This window comes from Gobius niger (genome assembly GCF_951799975.1).
Source record: "Gobius niger genome assembly, chromosome: 16".
Lineage (NCBI taxonomy): Eukaryota > Metazoa > Chordata > Actinopteri > Gobiiformes > Gobiidae > Gobius > Gobius niger.
In genome coordinates, this window is record NC_136867.1 from 23,547,408 (window position 1) to 23,567,353 (window position 19,946).

General features: G+C 43.4%; 1 protein-coding gene across 4 annotated transcripts in view; it reads left to right on the forward strand.

Annotated features, from left to right (window-relative positions):
- The window catches only part of trim9 (tripartite motif containing 9), a 67,347-nt gene that overhangs the window by 43,224 nt on the left and 4,177 nt on the right, over positions 1 to 19,946 (forward strand). Inside the window, exons 4-10 of one of the 4 annotated variants that reach the window (XM_079573448.1) lie at positions 916 to 1,026; positions 1,459 to 1,612; positions 1,720 to 1,865; positions 6,401 to 6,568; positions 13,388 to 13,526; positions 16,832 to 16,870; positions 18,686 to 18,989. In XM_079573448.1, coding sequence (XP_079429574.1) covers positions 916 to 1,026; positions 1,459 to 1,612; positions 1,720 to 1,865; positions 6,401 to 6,568; positions 13,388 to 13,526; positions 16,832 to 16,870; positions 18,686 to 18,989 — 1,061 coding nt within the window. The remainder of the gene's footprint in view (positions 1 to 915; positions 1,027 to 1,458; positions 1,613 to 1,719; positions 1,866 to 6,400; positions 6,569 to 13,387; positions 13,527 to 16,831; positions 16,871 to 18,685; positions 18,990 to 19,946) is intronic. The other 3 variants (XM_079573449.1, XM_079573450.1, XM_079573451.1) reach the window with 3 other exon arrangements.

A 19,946-nucleotide genomic window follows, 5' to 3' on the forward strand; every position in this document is an offset into this window, starting at 1 on the left:
ATGACTCACTTTATTGAAAGTACATTTGTGCAATGTCATCAACAATGCTGACTCAGACTCATAATAGTGATTGTAATGTTGTTTCTGTTTGTGTAGCGGGTGCTTGGAAACGCAAGGCAAGGCAACTTTATTAATACCGCACATTTCGCACACAAGGCAACTCAATGCGCCTTACAGAAGAAGATATGCCAAATTACAATCAAAGCACATATATAAATAAACATCAACACATGAAATACACATTACACTTGGGCAGGTGCTGGAATTTTTTCTTGGGTAGGGGAGGGGCGCCCGCCTGTCGACTGGATGGCGGAGGGCGGGGGAGTAAATAAAAGTTTGTGAACACAGACGTAGAGGGATTGGGGCGTGGTTAGGGAGGGGATGCGTGTGCAGTTATTTGCATAGTCCTTGAAATGAATGTTGTGAATGAATGTCTGTAAATATAGTCGCAAAATCCTCAGTCCGTATCTGGTTTAGCTCCGTGACTTGACTTTGAGTGGGGATTGTTGACTGCGTAGGATAGAGGTCCAGCTGCTTTAATCTCTTCTCAGGAGGAAAAGAATAATTCCAGTATTAGTTCATCAATTTATGATAAATTTGCTTTTTTTCTTGGTCTCGGCATTAGTTCAGTTCTCCAGAGCAGGTAGTTCCTTCACAGTTCATCCCTTTTCCTGTCAAGATATAGTCCACCTATTGTCTGTCTCCACAGCGAGCTGCCAGGTCCCTGTCCATCGTTTTGCTTTACTTTCTGGTGCTTGGTAAGGTTTTCCACATGAGTCGTCCCCACTTTTAGCGCTTTTTGAGGGGAACTGTCAGGCTTAGGCCTTGTTGACATGCGGCCTGGCTGATATAAAGCGATAATATTGTTCATATAGACGGATATATCATAGTGACAGCTGTGTTTTTGTGTTCCAGGTGGTGCGGGACCAGATCTCCCACTGCACAGTGAAGCTGCGGCAGACGACAGGCCTGATGGAGTACTGCCTCGAGGTCATCAAGGAGAACGACCCCAGCGGCTTCCTACAGGTCCACTACTTCACAAATATATAGACAATACAAGCACTACTCCAATTAAAGTAAACGTTGCTCAGTCAGATTTTTGCTTATGTGGAAGTACTGAATTTGCTGCAGAAAATGCTTCCATATTCAAACTACAAATTGGTTTAAAAAGTGTGAAAAATAACACAAACAAACAAAAAAATCTCCTCTGTACGGCAACACGGCAGGGACAAACCTGCTTCCTCGTCAGTCAATGGCATTTGACACAGTGCCACCTACAGCTCTGGAGTATGCGTTAGGATTTTAAAATGAACAGAAAGCATGGCCAAATGTACTTTTTACTTTGGAGCCTTTATAGAGATGTAAGAACTATATTTATTTTGCAAAGTGAAGTAAAAGTCACGAGTATTGTTCACAGACCGCCGTGTTTCTGAGTCCTGTCCGTGCTCGTCCTTTCAGATCTCTGACGCGCTGATCCGGAGGGTGCACATGACGGAGGGCCAGTGGGGCAAAGGCACACTCACCCCCCGCATGAGCAGCGACTTTGACCTGACGCTGGACAGTGGGCCTCTGCTGCAGACCATCCACCAGCTGGACTTTGTGCAGATGAAAGGTGAGACAGGGAGACACTGTGCCGGCTCTGCAGTACTTTTACGTGAATGAAAGCGCACTCTAAAAGGCAGTGAGAGTGAGCGTAACCTCTCCTGTGTCTCCCCTCAGTCCCCGCGGCCCCGATGCTGCAGCTGGAGGAGTGCTGCACTCAGAACAACAGCGCTACGTTGTCGTGGAAACAGCCTCCCCTGTCAACGGTGGCCGTGGAGGGCTACATCCTGGAGCTGGACGACGGCAGCGGGGGACCGTTCAGGGTAACACTGCGCCAATGACACTCCATTATTTACAGGGTGAAGCAACGACAGTCCTGCAGCAGCAGCAGCAGCTCTGTGTAGTGACCGGGGAGAGGCTGTTTTTTGGGTCACGGGACGAGTCAAACAAGTACTTTTGTCTCCTGCAAATACTAGTGTGACACAGCATACAGTTTACACTTAACAGGGGGGTCTGAGGTAGTATTTTGGATTACTTTAAAAGGTATTTGTGTTGTGTAGAGAATGTACCGCACCCTGATGTTACCTCCTCCTGATACAAACATTTTTATATTTTTGGGGGACAGTTCAATCAACATAGTTACAATTAGGGTTGCAAAGGGGCAGAATATTCCTGATAAATACCTATAAACTTTCTATGGGAACTTTAGCTCGGACATTTGAGGGATTTTGACACATTAAAAACTGTCAAAACGCTCAAATAAACATTATATTTTTGGACTTTAGTGGACTAGTAGCTACCCATGAATCATGTTTTTGAACCATAAAACATGAAGTGATGTCACATCCCCGACTCGTACAAGACGTGAGGACCATATCGTCAAAACATAACATAACTTTCCTAAACCTACTTTCTGCTTAAAGGGACTATACAGAGTTTAAAAATGTTAAAATTAAGTATTTTCCTCCCCCTACATGTTCCAGCCATGTCCTAATGTGTCGAATGAGCTCAGACCTGTTCACCACAACTGCCTCTAAAATCCTGCACTGTCACTCAAAAAGGTGTTACTTCGGTCCAAAGTGACGTCATGCACGAGCTTAATATAGAAGCTGCAGTTACACGTATGACCTGAGGAGGCAGTAGTGAGTACTACAAAATGGCTAACTTGCATCTAGCCCCTTTAATCTTTCTAATGAGTGGTGGGAAAACCGGCAAAGTTTTGTATTTAGTGATCTTGTTTTATCACCACCTGTCTCGAACTCAGATCATGATGAACAGTGACATTAAACAGACCTAGATTATAAATTATATTGTTTTGCTTTTATAACAATGTAATAATGCAATACTGCACACACTTAGTGAATGTGTGGAGATGGATACAAACATGGAATGAGTCTGTTCCATTTCCAAAAGCTCTTGTAAAGACTGTCCTCTTTAGACCCTGGTGTCAGACATCACAAAAGTGATTTCTTTGATACGTTTCATCACTGCTGTGATAGATATTTCAGTGCATAACTATCAAATCACGTTCTTATTCTTCAGTTTATATCTGCAACCTTCAATTCTATTTATTCCCTGTTTATTCTCATTAATTCCCACTAATTCCCTTGACAAATTCCCAATGTTGACTATTATTCCCAGTATTTTGCAAACCTAGTTACAATGCAATAAAAGAGATCATTAACCAAGCGTTTTCTCACGTGTAAAACGAGTAGCACGTGCAAAAGTGGATCATCAGCAGAGTCATTTGCATATATAGTTCAGGACTGTGATGTCATACCGCTAAGCATCATGGGATTTGCAGCAGTAACTAATGGAGATTTCAAAAGGTATAATACTGGAGTTATTGTTCACATTAAAGCACCACAGTGAGTTAGATGGATTTACCAGTAGTGACTCAACAACCACAGCTTTTTTCTTCACTTTTTATAAGTTTTTAGCTAATCTTAGTCTCTGGATGATGTTTGCTAGCAGCCACAAACATGGCAGATCTCGATGGGAACAGTCGATTCTCCCGAACTCTATTCTATCACTGCCATTTGGGGCCCTAATATTGTAGTACACCTCATACTCCTGCCTTGATTAATGTTCCCCAGCTCGTGCCAATGTTCACTATAATATACAAATTTGCTCTAAAACATTTCCAGTCACACACAGACATCGTGCTATTCACAGCTTTGTTCACATGTTGCATTTTGCTGTATTTGTTTCGCCCGACAAAGCCCCTTCAGTCCAACTCCGTGGACAAAACCAAAGTGCGTATTCCCTGCGGTGGATGTGAGTGAGATAGAGCTGGTCATGTGACTCGTGCGGTTTCCAGTGACGGACAGAGAAAGCGGTCCGTGCTGCAGCTGTAGCTTCAAAGCCACCGGTTTAGACCCTCCCAGAGTCTCCTGGTGTAATCCATCCGGCCGCCGCCTCCTGTGTGCGCTGGATCCAGGCCCCGCGGCTTTTGTCACCGCTGCTACTTATACCTCGGACACAATGAGGCCCGCACAAAGAGGCAGGGAAATGTGAAACACGGGCTTTTTAAAACGGGCTCAGAGAAAGTCCCCTGCACCTGCTGACCTGGGTGTGCCATGACAGCGGGAGTGACTCTGGACGCATTACGGCTGCAGCTATTTTCAGCACTGTTTCAACAACCCTTTTTCAACACTGCCTTTACTGTGGACACAACAGACTCCAGTTGTAAGAGGGGCACTATTAGAGACACATGAATATTATACATGAATATCCCCCAGACCTGCAGCATGGAGGCAGCACAAGAGGCGCTACAGGGAACAAAAAAGGGGCAAACGGGCAAGACTCGCAACTAAGCCATTGGGAGTCCATTTTTTTCACCATGTAACAGCATGAAAGATGTCAAGCTGTGAGACCTGATTGTCTGGAACTTGTCTGCGTGGGTTTCCTCTGGGTGCTTGGTTTCCCCTACCTCCAAAAACACATTAAATTCCGTTGTACAATGACAATAAAGTTCTTCATTCATTATAAAGACTCAAACTTCAAAGAGGAAAATGCTGGTTGCTAAGGTGACTAGTATACACACAAGTAAGTCCAAGGCTGTGTCCTAATGTCGACACTATTCCCTATAAAGTGCACTATATGATTTTGCCATTTTGCAGCGGTGTCTGAAAGTCCAGAGAGGATAAAATAGTGCACTCAAGATTTCACTATACGGGACATTACAGGCCGCAATGCAGATTCTGAAAATATGTAATGGTCTGTAAAGTTATAATGTAAAAAAAATAGTGTAAAAGTACCCACAGACAACAAAAACCAAGGAACTCTGTCCGCTATGTTTTGCAAGAGTCGAAGAGCGAACAGCATTTGCACTAAACACAAGTCAAATGAGTGAAAACAAATGATTTAATCACGTGTTGCCTCTTTATCATGAATAAACCACTGAAGTATAAGTTTTTACAGTGAATAGGCCATGAAAAATATGCTTAGAAAGGTATTAATAAGCTGCTCATTATATCCCCTCCTAGAACCGCCACCTTAACGTGGTGGAGGGGTTTGAGCGCCCGAATGATCCTGGAGCTCTGTTTTCGGAGGCTTCGTGCCCCTGGTAGGGTCTCCCATGGCAAACAGGTCCTAGGTGACGGGTCAGACAAAGATCGGTTCAGAAGCCCCTTATGAGAGACCAACAGGCCCGGTTAGAACCATGAGGCCGTCCTTCTGTGGACCCACCACCTGCAGGAGGAGCCATAGGGGGCTGGTGCAATGTGATTTGGGCAGCTCCAACAGCTGCCCCCACGACCCGGAAATAGAAAATGGATGGATGGATGGATGGATGGATGGATGGATGGATGGATGGATGGATGGATGGATGGATGGATGGATGGATGGATAGATGGATAGATGGATGGATGCTCATTATATTATTATCAACTATACCGTGCTAATAAGTCATGATGCTTATTAATGGCCTACTTTAATCATAATCCAAACACTAACCTTAATCTTAACCGTTACTCCAACCCTAAACAGATTACTAATGCTCATATACCTTATTAATACTTAACCGCACCGCTTAATATAGCAATAATATATAATAAATGATTTATTTTTATTTTTATGAATTGTTCTATTAATTGACCTTTATTTAATGAGGAAAGTCCCACTGAGATTAAGTATCTTATTTCCAGGGAGTCATTGTCCAAGGAGAACCTATGGTACATTAACGTTGCTAGCGTTTGCTGCTTACCCTTAGCTTGAGCTGCTAAATTATCCACAGCTGAATTCCTCAAGCAAAAAGGCAATAGTCCAAGCCGTCTTCTTCATTCTTATAAAATCCACGTTAAATAAAACTTTTCTGACTGATATTAATTCATAAATATTAAACTGTCTCTTGAATTTAGACGGTCTTTATTGCAGAAACCGTATTTTCCTGAACTTATATCCGTGCACTCTTTCTGTTAGTGATTCGAACACGCCGCCCACTAGCATTAGGGTTATTTCTCAGCACAATCGTCTGTTGCTTCTGACATTTGCTGCACATAATTTTCAAGAGCTCAGAGGCCTCTGTCCCCGTCCTGCTGATGTCATGAAGTGGCTCAGAGCTCCTTCATGTTCAAGTCTGCCTCGCTGATTGCAAACTTCTGTTTTTAGCCTTTACTGACTCACTCCAGTCCGTGATTCCTCCGCTGACAACAGTGGCATTTGGCGTGTTCGGAAATAAGTTCATTGTTCATGCTCAGTATGTGACGTGTAAAGCCTGAAAGTAATGCGTCACACACTAAAGAGCCTTTCATTATCATCCCGAGAGGTGAAATATATCATAGAGTATAGCCGTTTTACAAATATATTCAAATGTCCCTCCATCTTCTGCTTTATCCGGGGCTGGGTGGCGGAGCAGCCGTCTGTGCAGATCCCGAGGTGTTCCCATGGGGCCAGCCGAGACTCACAGCCCCTCCAGTGGCTTAGGTCTTCTCCGGGGCCTCCTCCCGACTGGACGTACCCGGAGTATCTCCACTGGGAGGCGTTCAGGAGGCATATGGACCAGATGCCCGTGCCACCTCATCTGGTTCGTTTTAAATGTGTAGGACTCTGAGCTCCTCACCCCAAACTCTGAGGCAGTGTTTCCCAACCGCATTCTTGTCTTGGGCAAGTCACATTACCCCCTGATCTCGAGTCCCGCCTTCAATTGTCACCAAGCCATATCCAAAACCAGCCATGCTCCCTATATGGAGAGAGAAACGTTGGCTTCTCATTTAAGTGTAAGTCCAGAGGGTTTGTTTTACTGAGTAGCTGAATGGCTTGTTCTTAAAAATGATATTAAAATGATTTATTATTAATATTCTCTTCTGAAACAACTCAAAGAGCCATCTGCTAAAAGTGCTGGCATGGCCCCAGGGGTCCATGTACGGCCTGGTTCAGAAACACTGCTCCATCTCATTTCAGCCGCTTGTATCTGGGTCTGGGGTCTTGTATTTTCTGAAGACGGTTCTTCCTACATGCACACACTGCGCATGGTGTGTAGAAGCCTCATGAATACAAACATAATCTGGTTTGTTTGAAATATCCAGCTGTTTGAGAGGTACGTGTGCTCTCCACAGCTCGCAGCAGGTCGGGGCTGATTTTCCACACTTATAACTTCACATAACACCAGTGGACAGTAAGCCTAACTCTCCTGCACATCCACTTTAAGTCAGGGCAGACGACTTTCCCCATAATCTCTGTGATTCATGAGTCTGTACTCTACCGCCCGGCTGTGTCCCGTGTCCCGGGTGATCGCCTTCTCTTTGCGATGTGCTAAAATAAATGCAGACACAGAGCTGCACCGACCACTCATTAAACTATCTCCTCGTTGTGTCTTGCAGAGGACAGTCCCATGTAGACAATAGTTTGGTTGATAGAAGTGAACAAAGCAGCTGTAAATGTTTCAAAGGGAGTTGTTTCCAGCGGTGCCCAGTTACTTTCAGTAACTGCTTCTTAAGTTCTCTGAGTGTGCATGGTTTATAACTTACTGGCGACAGGCGGAATCTCAATGGTGAGCTAAAAATAACCGGTGCAGGTTTTAGTTTGTTTTTGAGTCAGTGGTTCTTTAAATGTTGGTCATTTGGCTTTGGACTTTGAGGCTGTTCACAAGGCCGGATTTTTGCGGGAATAACGGGGCTAAGCCCAGGGGCCCGGCAGGTTGAAGGGCCCCTGGACATACGGAGAAAAATGCGTGCTCAGTGCGGGCTGTAAACTAGTTCCCTCTCTTTGCAGACTCCCTCGCATTTATCAGATGATTTTTTTACCCGAGAATAAACCAGGACTACGCCAGGACTAAACTAAGACTAAACTAAGACTAAACTAGGACTAAACTAGGACTAAACCAAGACTAAACCAAGACTAAACTAGGACTAAACCAGGACTACACCAGGTCTAAACAAGGTCTGAGCCATTTTCATTGACTTAACACTGGGAAAAAATGTGTACCTATTTGTCTGTTAAACTGCACCATTAAAGTAAAAACGATCTCTGTGAGAGGACCCCCAGACCCCCTTTTAAATGTGTCCCTCCACCAGTCTGGCAGTAGCAAAGGTTCTTCCGCGAGGGCCACGGAGCTCAAATTGGGGTCATTATATTTAACTGTTTTTTTCACTAATTGGTCAAACCAGTACAATGTTAAAGATGTTACTTCTGCATGTTAAAAATTAAAGAAATTCATTCATTTATCCTTTCATTGTATAGCGTGAAATCCGACTGACAGTCATATAGTATATGGACAGAGAGTACATGTTAAGGCGCTATATATAAATACATATTGATTGATTATGGGGGGCCCTGAAAAAACTTTAGCCCTGGGGCCCATTTCACTTAAATCCGGCCCTGGCTGTTCACTTGGTTTTAGCTACAGAATTGAAAAAACACTGAGGCGTGAAGTGTTCTTGTAATTAGGACCATGATTGAGGGCCTATAAAAAAGTATGTCCTAAACACCAGTCTGCCTGACATTGGCAAAGTTACAGGCGAGTGGTTCTCAAACAGTGGGGCCTAAATTGAGCTCATGAGGTCACTTCTCCCCTGCTCTAGTGGTTGAGTTCTTGCCGGTAAAATGGGGGCACCGTACTGTAGGGCCCCTTCGCTAAACTTTACTCGGGGCACTAGAAAGTCTGGTGTTTTCAGTCCGGACCCAGAGCTCATGGCCGCCTGCAGATCGTCCGGTAAATCGAGAGAGCTTTTCCTTTCGACTCATGCTCCTTATCTTCACATATCCCTGTACAATCCCCTCTGTCCCGGCGAAGCGTACATTTCCCACTCGTCTTTCGCGACTGTCTCTCATCTGCGATAATAACAGCTTAGCACCACAAGCCGCTCATTCACAGCACAATGGACCGCTGCTAATTACTGAGAGGCAGAGGCCAAGCTGCGCCCGCTCCACAGACAGACAGAGACAGGCAGAGGCAGGCGCTAAAAGTAGCATTCGGTTTGTGCGTCTCAATCTGCTGTGTGGTAGACAGGCCTCCTAGTGTTGAAGGTTCTAATTTGATTTAATGTAGTGTTGGTTTTATTCTTGTGTTTGTCAAACTTGGATGGAAGTTGGGGGTGGGGGATAATTTTAGGATATCAATTTGAGACTTTTGTTGAGAAAAAGTGGAGAGCGACTTGCTGTATGTGCCTTTTTAGCAGTCAAATGAAGGGCATCCGAGGCACTCTGGTGGACAAAAGTGTAAAGTCCTTTATTGTGATAAGATAAGATAAGATAAGATGATACTTTATTGATCTCACAGATGGAGAAATTGCATTCGATGAGAGAGCATCCGGCAGCAGCACCCATTCAGTGCGCACCACTTTTTTTTCTTCTTTTTTCTTTCTTTTTTTGGTGAAAGATCGTTGTGTCGCGGCCGCCATCTTCACTGTTTTGGTCACAGGAGGAGCACTGGTTGATGGGAAATCCGTAGACGACCACGGCGGTGGAGCTCTTTCGCTTGGCCACGATGTTCTTGGCCACACAGGTGTAGTTGGCCGTGTCGGACAGACGCGCCTGCTTGAGGATCAGGTTGTGTCCACGGTGATGTAGAAGTTCCTGTCCTCGGCCGGGTCGATGATCTCGTTGTCCTTCAGCCACTCCACCCGCATGACCTTGGAAGATGGAGAAACTGTAGCTGCCCTCTGTCTCCTCTGATCATCTGAAACGGTGCACCGCCTCCTGGGCTTGTCCCCGTCTCAGAGCGTGGTGTCCTGCACTGGTCAGCTCCACCTCGTCCTTCCTCTTCCTCCTGCACAGCTCCCTCCACAGTCTATCACCATCTCCTCGTTGGTCCCTTTTGTTGTTTCCTGTAGCTCCTCTTGTGACGACTCCTCCGTGCTGCAGGTGTGGGGGCTCTTGGTGCCTCTTCACTGTTCAGTGTCTCAGAAGAAGATGTTTGTAGATCTCAAATGAGTTTAGCTGATAAGCTAGCAGTTTGTTTACCTTCAAAAAGCTGCTTTCTTCAGGACCATTTTGGACTCTCAAAGTAAACAAATCCACCAAACCTCCACAAAAACACGGTAAAGTACGTATCCAGAAAAACAACGTGGTTCGCTGAAAAAGGCAAACAATTCACTGAAAAAGGCAAACAATTCAGCTGCATCAGGAGAGAGGGAGGTCACTTCCTGTTTTCACGCCGCCATGACGATTAGTCTGTCTAGATGTCTGGACAGCCAACGTGCTTCAACACATACGCGTGTCTTTGTCAAGGCAAGAGTTTGTGAATGAACGAGGGCTGGTACCGATTTAACAGCTGATTACATTATGTGATCAAGAAAGGCTGTATTAAGTAATGTTCATACAAAATACAAAGTACAAATGAACAATTATAGGTTATTATTAGGTGTGCACTCCATATAACTGTATATACAAACAGTACAGTACAAAACACAGTGATGATGGCAGTAAGCACCTGCATTGAACAAAACATTACAGAATGTTTCGCAGAGAGGGCAGCCACTTCATAAATGACCATAAGAGGATAGAGTTCATAGAAAGGGAGGCCGTAGAGTCACAGAGAGGGGGAAAAGTCTATTTCCTCATTGAGACCGGAGTTTGTTGTAACCCCTAATGTATTGATCCAAAAAGTTTCTCTTTGGAGCAGTCTCTTAAGAATAGATATAATATAATAAAGATGCATGGGTCTCATTCAACCCCATTCATTGAAAAAGGTTCCCGAGTCCTGTGTGAAATTTAATGGCCGCTCTGTCTCCTCCTACACAGCCTGTTCCTTAAGGGCATAAAGGCAGGAAGCCCTGGGCTCGAGGAGTGGGCGGAGCTTCCACAGAGCTCCAGAGCTTGATTGACAGGCTCTGGAGCCAGTCAATGCACTGAAAATGCTTACAAATTTCGGGCTGATAAACAAAAACTACCGTGGTTGTAAATATTTCACCTACCCCAGCGTGGTCACATGGGTCATAGCGATTTTTAGAAAAAGAAAAACTCTTTGGAGCCAGGCTTTTAAGTCGGGGGACGTTTCAAGTCCCATTAAAATCAATGATCCTAAGTGTCTCTTGGAGCCGCCCCTGGCCACCAGGGGATGGTGTTTCAGCAATGTCAGCTCCCCACCACAAGGACCATACAGAAGCATGTTCCTCGCCCGTTGCTTTTGAGTCTGTCCCCCCTCACTTTGCTGTGGATGACTTCCAGGACCATGATTTAAGATCCTGTTTGTTTTTTAAATGTTTTGCAATAGGGTAGTCAAGGTTCTGTGTTCTGATGGCATATTTGTGTTCTGCGAGTCTCTCCTTGAATTTTCTTTTTATGTAGAAACACCCACAAACACAATCCAAACGGTAGTTTGAGTAGTAGTGCTGTCATTGTCAAAAGAGCGGCACTAATAGGTCCGAGTGTGGCTTGAGTTTGTGAAGGTGGTTTGCTCTGTTTATATGGGAACAGTGACTGCATGAGCCACATCTGAATGTGCTGATGGTTTTTTTGAAGATGGTCTTTTGGGGAGGGAGACGGCTCCTCACCAATTTGTCTTTGAGAGAGGGTGCCCTGGTTTTCTTTTGGATTAGTTCTAGTTTAGTCTTGATTCTTGTAGGATTTACAGCCCCAGTTTAGTCCCAGTTTCCTTCTCCCTTTTCAGTCGCTTGTCTTTGTCATCTTGTGTCATGCTCCTTTTAGTTTTGCAGTTTATTGAAGTTTGTCGTCTGAGTTTGTGGCTGTCTTGATGTGAGAAGATTAAAAAACCACAGGCTAAATCTACAAAGGATCCAAAACACACACGTAAACGTTGGTTAAAACCTGGATGAGATTTTCCCGGTTCCTGTCTCCGTCAGTGCAGCCCTCTCCTACGCAGGTGGTGTCTCTGAGTCTATTAATAAAAGGCGTGGGTCGACTTCCTCCTACTCACACTTTACAAACTCACTTACGGCAAACGTGTGGAGGACATCGCTGCCGCTGCTGACGAGATGCAAGCCCACAATCCGGAGGACGCTTCGAAATGCAATATTTACACACATTTCCGTTTGGTCCAGGGCTTCGATTAGTATCATAGCTATTCAGTGGTGCATATTTTAAACTTGTCCAGGATCGAGGTGTGTCGTCAAGAAGATCATATCGCTAAATTGCTGTTTGGAAGATACGCACATTTACAATATTGAGTATATCTCCAATGTGGAATGAAATGTGGGTGAAAATTGGGAAAAAATTATGAAAAAATGGGTGAATGGGGGAAGGGGTTGGAGGAAAAAATCGGAAAAACATGCAAAAGATGGAGAAGAATTGGGCAAAAATTGAGGGACAAATTGGGGGGGGAAAAATATGAGAAAATTGGAGGCAAAATGGGGGGGGGAATAGGTAAAAGATGCGGAAGGATTGGGTTCATATTTAGGGGAAAATGTGGGGGAAATTTGGGAGGGAATGTGGCAAAATTTCAAGGACAAATTGGAGGGGAAAAAGTGAAAATTGTAGACAAAATGAGGTGGGGGGGTGGAGAAAACATGTGGAAGAATTGGGAGGGAAAATGGGGGAAATTTGAGAAAAAGATGGTAAAAAGAAAAGAGAAAATTGGGGGAAAAAAGGGATAAAGAGGGCAAGAATGGAGGGAAAATTGAGGGAAGGGTTGGAGAAAAGATGGGGAAGAACAGGGCAAGGAAATAGGGAAAAAATTGGGGGGAGGAATGGTAAAAAAAAAAAAAAAAAGTGTTTATTCTGCCCTTTTGTTGTCTGTTCAGGACAATTCTCTATCATTATCGAGAAAGTCCCCACAAATACTGAGATATTCATGTTTTCCAATATGGCCCAGTGCTATAGCCCAAGTATTATTCACATTTTAGAGAAAGCTGGAATATGAACTGCAAAACTGATCAAATAACCACATGCATTTCTGAACACGTTTATAAATATCTAATCTACATACAGTAGCAAGACCCTGTGAGGAGGCAGGGATATTTTCTTTTACATTAAAAGCACACAAGTTAAGGTAATGGTAAAGGTAATGTCTCGTAAATCATATAAACCTAAAAAAGGAGGTCTCTAATGTATTTTTTTACGGGAATTTACAATATTTCATTGTGTTTGGAGAACTTTAACAGATGTTTTGATCACTATTATGTGTAATTATATTCCTCAAAATCATCTTTGGGGCAGAATAACTGTCTGAGGACTGGATTTGGCCTGACATTGCCTTTCCCATGTCCTACGGATGGGTTAAGGTTGATTGATTTTGGAGTTAATAAAGATATGGCTGGTTTCTCAAGGTGTTATGTATTTAAAAATGGGTTTTGGGAGCAAAACAGCTAAATAATAACTATGAGCCGCACGAGGAAGTAACTAAAACGCTTTGTGGATTACCCAAGTGGGATTTTCTGTCGACTCTAGGAACGTCAGTCCTGCGATGTTCTCTGCGCTCACGGCTCTGGCCTCATGTGTGTTTCAGGAGGTGTACGTGGGCCCGGAGTCCATCTGCACCGTGGACGGCCTGCACTTCAACAGCACCTACAAGTCCAGAGTCAAGGCCTTCAACGGCAGCGGAGTGGGCCAGTACAGCAAGACGCTGCTCATGCACACGTCAGAAGGTACGTGAGCGGGATTTCAGCCAGGAGAGACGAGGAGGCCATGGGTGTGGTTTAAAGGAAGGCTGCACAATATGAGAACAAACACAGCTCAGTCAGCACAGTACATGTTATTTCAATTACACAAAGAACATAAGCATTTTGTTCGTGATTCATGTCAACACAAGCTTTAAAATACTAAATCAGAACCAAAACCAGGCTTCAATGGAACTAAATGTATTAAACCATGACTAAAACTACTTACCATACACTTAAACTACACTATTTTGAAAAATATTGTGGCTTCTTTTGTCACCTATTGCACTGGGTTACAACAAAATACTTTTTTTTTTTTTTTTGCAACATATAATCTGAAATTACATCAGTTTTTCTGTATCATGTCAGGTGGATTTTTTTCTTCTTCTCTGTATTCCATGGGGCAAGTGATTTTGACTTTCTCTTGTTCTGTTAACCTCTTATCCCCACCTGAACTGAGTGCGTTTTCTCTAGTTCAGCTTTACCCAAATCCAAAGCTTCTTAAATACAGAGCAAAAATAGTGTCAAAAGTGAGGATGAAAACGCAACAACAATGCAATAAAAAAAATGTACAAAGACACAACAAAAAAGTGAAAAAAAGACAAAAACAAAGTAGAAAACATAAAAGCAGCGACAAAGTTTTGTGGGTCTTAGCTTTCAAATGAGATGTCACACTGGCCACTGGTAAGCTCCTGTCGTGAAGCTTTTAGATTTCAGTAAAGCTGAACAAGAGAAAATGCTCTCGTTTAAAGGAACAGGCCATCGTTTTTCCAAACTGAGATATGTTCCTGCCTGAGCTAAGCCGAGTTAATACCTGTCTGGTCTTTGTGCCTTTGGAAGAGCTTGGTCGCTTCCAACTTCACCCCCATTTGGAGCTATAGGAAAACATTGGGAGAGGCCAAATGCTAACAACATCTTTGGTCGACCAGACAGGCACACATCAACTCGTCTAAGCTCAGGTAAGAACACATCTCAGTATGGAAAAACGGTGGCCTGTTCCTTTAAGGCGGGTGATAAGCGGCTAAAACCAGCCTCAGCCAAGGGGCCGCTTTCAACAACACTTTTCATTTCTAAGAAGTGACCTCGTGTATCAAATAATAGACGTGCCTGAATAAAGCTTTCATAAATTGTCCCCCACACTCTGCTTTGTACCACAATATCTGCACAAATGCAAATTATGTTACAACCGACCCCATCGCCCCCTAATTGTGGAAAGACAAGCACCAGGATGAAGATGTTTTAAATGTAGCCAAGGGGTAAAAAAAAACTGGCCTGAATGAGCGAAACTAATGGGATTTCTAGATACAGCAAATCAACATTCTCCTAAATCACCTCATAAAACTTAGACACCAGGTTTGTTGTAATCCAGTGTTATTGCAATAAGGATAGTCTGGTGTCATATTGTGCAGCCCCAATTAAAAGAGAGTTATGAGTCTTTTCCAGGTTGAATTCAGGCCACAGCTGCCTGTTCGTTGTGTACTATTTTACATATATGCTTTCTATAGGATAAGATAATACAGTAAGAAATACACTACACACTTCCTTAGTTTTGATAATATAGTTTAAGTGGTCATTAAGTGGAACTCCCGCTGTAATTCCCATGTTCTGAATACGACAGTGCATGCAGTAGCCTGTATTAGTGAAGTGTTCCTGGCACGATACAGGGAGCTGGACATCTGCCGCTGAATAAAGAAGCAGCTCACACTGGATGAACAAATGTGTTATGGCTGTTTTTTCCTCCCACAGAAATAAGTGGAGCAGGCAAACGCTCAGAAACGCTTTGATAAGTCTCAGTTTCAAGGTTTTCTGTCTTGGCAGTAGCTGTGTTTCCTTGAGAGAGGGTGAAGTCGTCGACCCTGAACGTTGTTTCAGTCCGTGGCGAAAAGCAGCCCAGTATTAGGGCCCGACTGAAATGGATTTTTGAGGTCCAATACCGATAAATTATTTTAAATCTCTCAAATCTAGACCTATAGTTAAACATTTATTATTATAGTTAAGGCTTTAATCATAGGAATATATAGAAATACAATAGGTTGAAAAAGCTGATGCCGATTTGTACCAACAGTATTTTTAATTCTGTGTCTGAAGCTTCTGAACGTGTCAGTGTTGAACTGTGACAGCAGGGGGCGCTGTATGAGGGGCATATGGCAGATTTATTTAGGGCATTCATGTTTAGTACTTCAGACAAAGCTTGTTTGAAAGACAAATATCATCAGATAGGCACAGCCGGCATCTCAGGAATCGCCAATATATGGTTATGTTTGAAGCAGTTGTGGGAGAAAACCAAGAGGAGAAAAATCTAAACTTTCTATATTTACTACAAAACTACTTTAAAGGTACTATATTATATTAAAACTAAGTATTTTCCTCTCCCCACATGTTCCATCAGTGTCCTAATGTGTAGAATGAGCTCAGACCTATTCACCACAACTGCCTCTAAAATCATGCACTGTCACGCACGTGCTTAATATAGAAGCTGCAGTTACAAGTATGACCTGAGGTGGCAGTAGTGAGTATAAAAGGGCCAACTTGCATCTAGCCCCTTTAACAAATGTTGAATTATGAATAAGTTTTCTACCCAATAAAGATAAAAAGACATGGAGAGGGGCAAAGTGGTTCATACTTAAATAACGGAGAATGCTAACATCATGCTATAGGCTAACGCTGGCTACGACTGCCATTTTTCGCTTCTACTGAACAATCTGCTGTGAAAAAACATCCGTATGGACCCGATTTAGACTTTGACTTTATTGATGTGTGATTATTTAAGATAAGATAAGATAAGATAATCCTTTATTGATCTCACAAAGGAGAAATTCACTTGTTACAGTCGGCGTTCAAGAAGATCACTCAGAGTTAATAAAGTGCAGCTGATACAGAGATTATTGCACATGTTACTTTACAGTCTTTAAGTTTAAATTCCACTAGAAATAAAAAAAAAAAAATGTGGAAAATTGTGTTTCCCAAAACATACTTCCTCACCCCTCGGCAAGGCCACGCCCCCTTGTATGACGCCCCATTGCATTCACAAAGGAGTAGCCTAATTGCAACTAAGTCAAACACTTCAGTCATGAACTAAATGTTCCCAGGTTTTAAAGTCGTGCAATATCTCATTTTCAAAGCATGAATGTTGGACGTAGTGGAGCAAAATCTTTTCAGACCAGTATGGAAACACAGCTACTGCCTGTGCTTATGCGTTAATTGCTCCTCCGCTGCTAAACCTTCACTGCTTTTGCTTTGCTCCCTCCCCCTCTCTCCTTTCCCCTTCCTCTCTCTCTCTCTCTTTATTTCAGCCGGACTCCAACCGTGTGATATTCAGTCTATAGGCCCAGGTACGACCTCTCTCCCCCCCCTTTCAAAACCCCCATAGTCCCATCTCACTCACAGCACTAGGCCTGTTTGTTTCTGTGGGCTTCACCTGCTGCTGCTTCGGTCCGTTATTAAACCCGATGCTTCCTCTGGGAAATAAAGCTCTGTAATGAAAGCCGTTTCGGCACATGTCGAGATATATATCGCTCGAGCACTGCAGCCCACAACATGCAAACTGCTTCCTGTTTGATTTACTGTGTCTAAAGTGTAAGAATAGAGTAAGAATCGCCATCAGAATTGTGTGATATTGTGAATCACAGCAAGCCAGGCATGTGTAGTTTGCAGAAATAAGAATGAAACATAATATACAGTTAATGATAAGATAAAGCTGTAGATTTTCATTATCATTTAACGTAGTGTTTCTCTTCACAGTGTCATTCCGCCTCTTCCATCTCCAGCTCCAGATCATCTCTCATCCATCACCCCAACAACTCTGAATGTAGATCTGGATTTGAGTAATAGTGTTTCATTCCAGATTATTGCACTTGTTTCAATTTCAGACGAGGTTCTTGATTGTACAAATTTGGTCAAACAACGGAAAAGAATTGGCATCTACCTCCAGAGATAAAGATGTGTTGATGGCAAAAAGGCAAAAAGGCGATAAGGGCTTGAACACCAAAGCCATTCCTGATTCGATTTGACTTGATTAGAATAGTAACTCTTAAGATCACATTATAAGAATTCCAACGGGATTCCAGTCTAAATTTCTAGGAAAATAATGACATTGCTCGATCATTTTTATTGTATGAAATTATGTTCTGTAACACATTCAACAGCCGTTTTGGATGAAATTATTAAAAAAAAACTTTGCTCAAACGCTGCTCAAAAGCATTTTTCCGTTTCATGGAATCTTTGCAAATCGTAAGAAATAAAATCTGCACAGATTTTTAACATTTTTGGCAGAAGCACTTTATATGGCCATGAAAATGGCATCAAAAAGCTTTCAGTTTGACCGGATGCTTTCTGCACAAACCATGACCATGTGAGCTTCCAACATCTTTTCTAACATTTGCTTTGCCTGGAGAACACAGGAACTAAAAGGCCTAATTCACGTCTTAGCTACTCGGACTGATTGCACGCATACAAAGGCTACATCACTGGCCTGGAGACTAGTTGGAGACGAGAGTCGCCACTGGTCACGGAGATGTCTCTGATATGTCCCTTGGAGATAAGGCGAGTCTCCAGGTAGTGTCGGTGAAAACAAACAGGTTTGATTTCAGTGGGGTCTCTGCATGAGAAGTCTCCAAGTCGTTTACCTGGTCTCAAGCAGCTGTGGCAATGTTGCAAGCACTATTTGTTGTCCTCAACCTGTGAGATGTTTCTGTGACGTCCCTGACCTCGGATACCAAGGAGTTCTCAAAGAGACTCCATACGACGTCTCACGGGTTGAGGACAGCAGTGTTTGCTTGAGACTGCAGAGACCTCTCATGTGGAGACTACACTGAAATCAAACCTGTTCTTTTTCACCTAGACTACTTAGAGACTCGCCTTATCTACAGGGGACGTCTCGGCAACTCAAGTCTCTAACTGGTCTTCAGGGCATTGAGATAGGCCCTTCAATGACAAATTTAGTTTTTTTTTGTGGGATTCGTCTTTGTTTGAAATGCATTGAGGCAAAATGTAGTTCAGAAGGACCTCTTACTGTTCTGACAACTTTGAAACAAGTCAATTGGCCGATATATAAATAAAGCTAAACTCAAAATTACTCAAATCAGGATTGACTCATGGACCCTTTGTGCCACCTTTCTGTCACTGACCCCGTCTCCCTCCCCTCACAGTGGCCTGGTTCACCTTCGACCCGGTCTCGGCTCACCCCGACATCATGTTCTCCAACGACAACCTCACGGTGACCTGCAACAGCTACGACGACCGCGTGGTGATGGGGAACACGGCGTTCTCGCGGGGCGTGCACTACTGGGAGATCACCCTGGACCGGTACGACAACCACCCGGACCCGGCGTTCGGCATCGCTCGGGGGGACGTGCTCAAAGACGTGATGCTCGGGAAAGACGACAAAGCCTGGGCCATGTACGTGGACAACAACCGCTCCTGGTTCATGCACAACAACTCGCACACAAACAGGTACGCACTGGGTGGATCTGCGTGGGTTTAGGTTCACTCTGGGCCCAGCTTTCCCCTGAACAAAACTGAAATCTTCAAATAACTGTCAAGGTTAGGGTTAAGGGTCTGTCTCATTGGAGAGAGTTCACGTCAGTCTCCACAAATCTGATTGATCGCGCACATACAAACTAGGGCCCGACCGATATGAAGGGGGTTGGCATGGCCGATAGCCGACATAAAGGACGATATTTTAAGCAATTTAATTTGAATTGTGTTTTATCTCTTGAATAGCCTATTTATTATTATGGTAAAGGTTTCAATCATAGAAATATATAGTCCGATTCCATAGTGATAAATGTGGTGCAGTCATCTTTATAATGTAGCTGCACACTGTTCTTTCAATAAACTATGCTAAATGATTATCGGGTATTTTGGCCGATGCCGGTATGCACCACTGATATTTTTGGCCAAATTTTAGAAATGTCTATAATCCTGTGAATGAAGCTTCTATGTCAGTGTAGAACTGTGACAGCAGGGGGCGCTGTATATTCATGTCTAGTATGTTCTTCAGAGCTTGTTTGAAAGACAAATATCAGTAGATTCCAAACCTCGTAACTCTACTCTCAAAATTATACTCAAAAGTTTATAACATAAAATATGTAAAAAAGGTGTACAAACAATTTTCACTGCGATGTTTCTCCGCTCCCCTGAGGCCGAGGAAGCGGTGGGAGGGCTGACTGAGCTCTTTCCGGTACTGAAAATGGGCAGTCTTTCACTATCACTTTCTGTCCTGGAGATATCGGCCTTTTTATTGGTCGATTTTGGAAAATAGCCGATGTTGAAAATATCCTAATATCGTCCGGCGCATATATATCGGTCGGGCCCTAATACAAATGGCTCTTCTCACCGGCCTTGGATATTACTTGGAGACTTAGTAGGTTCTGCTGGTCACAGAGATGTCTCCGAGACGTCCCCTGG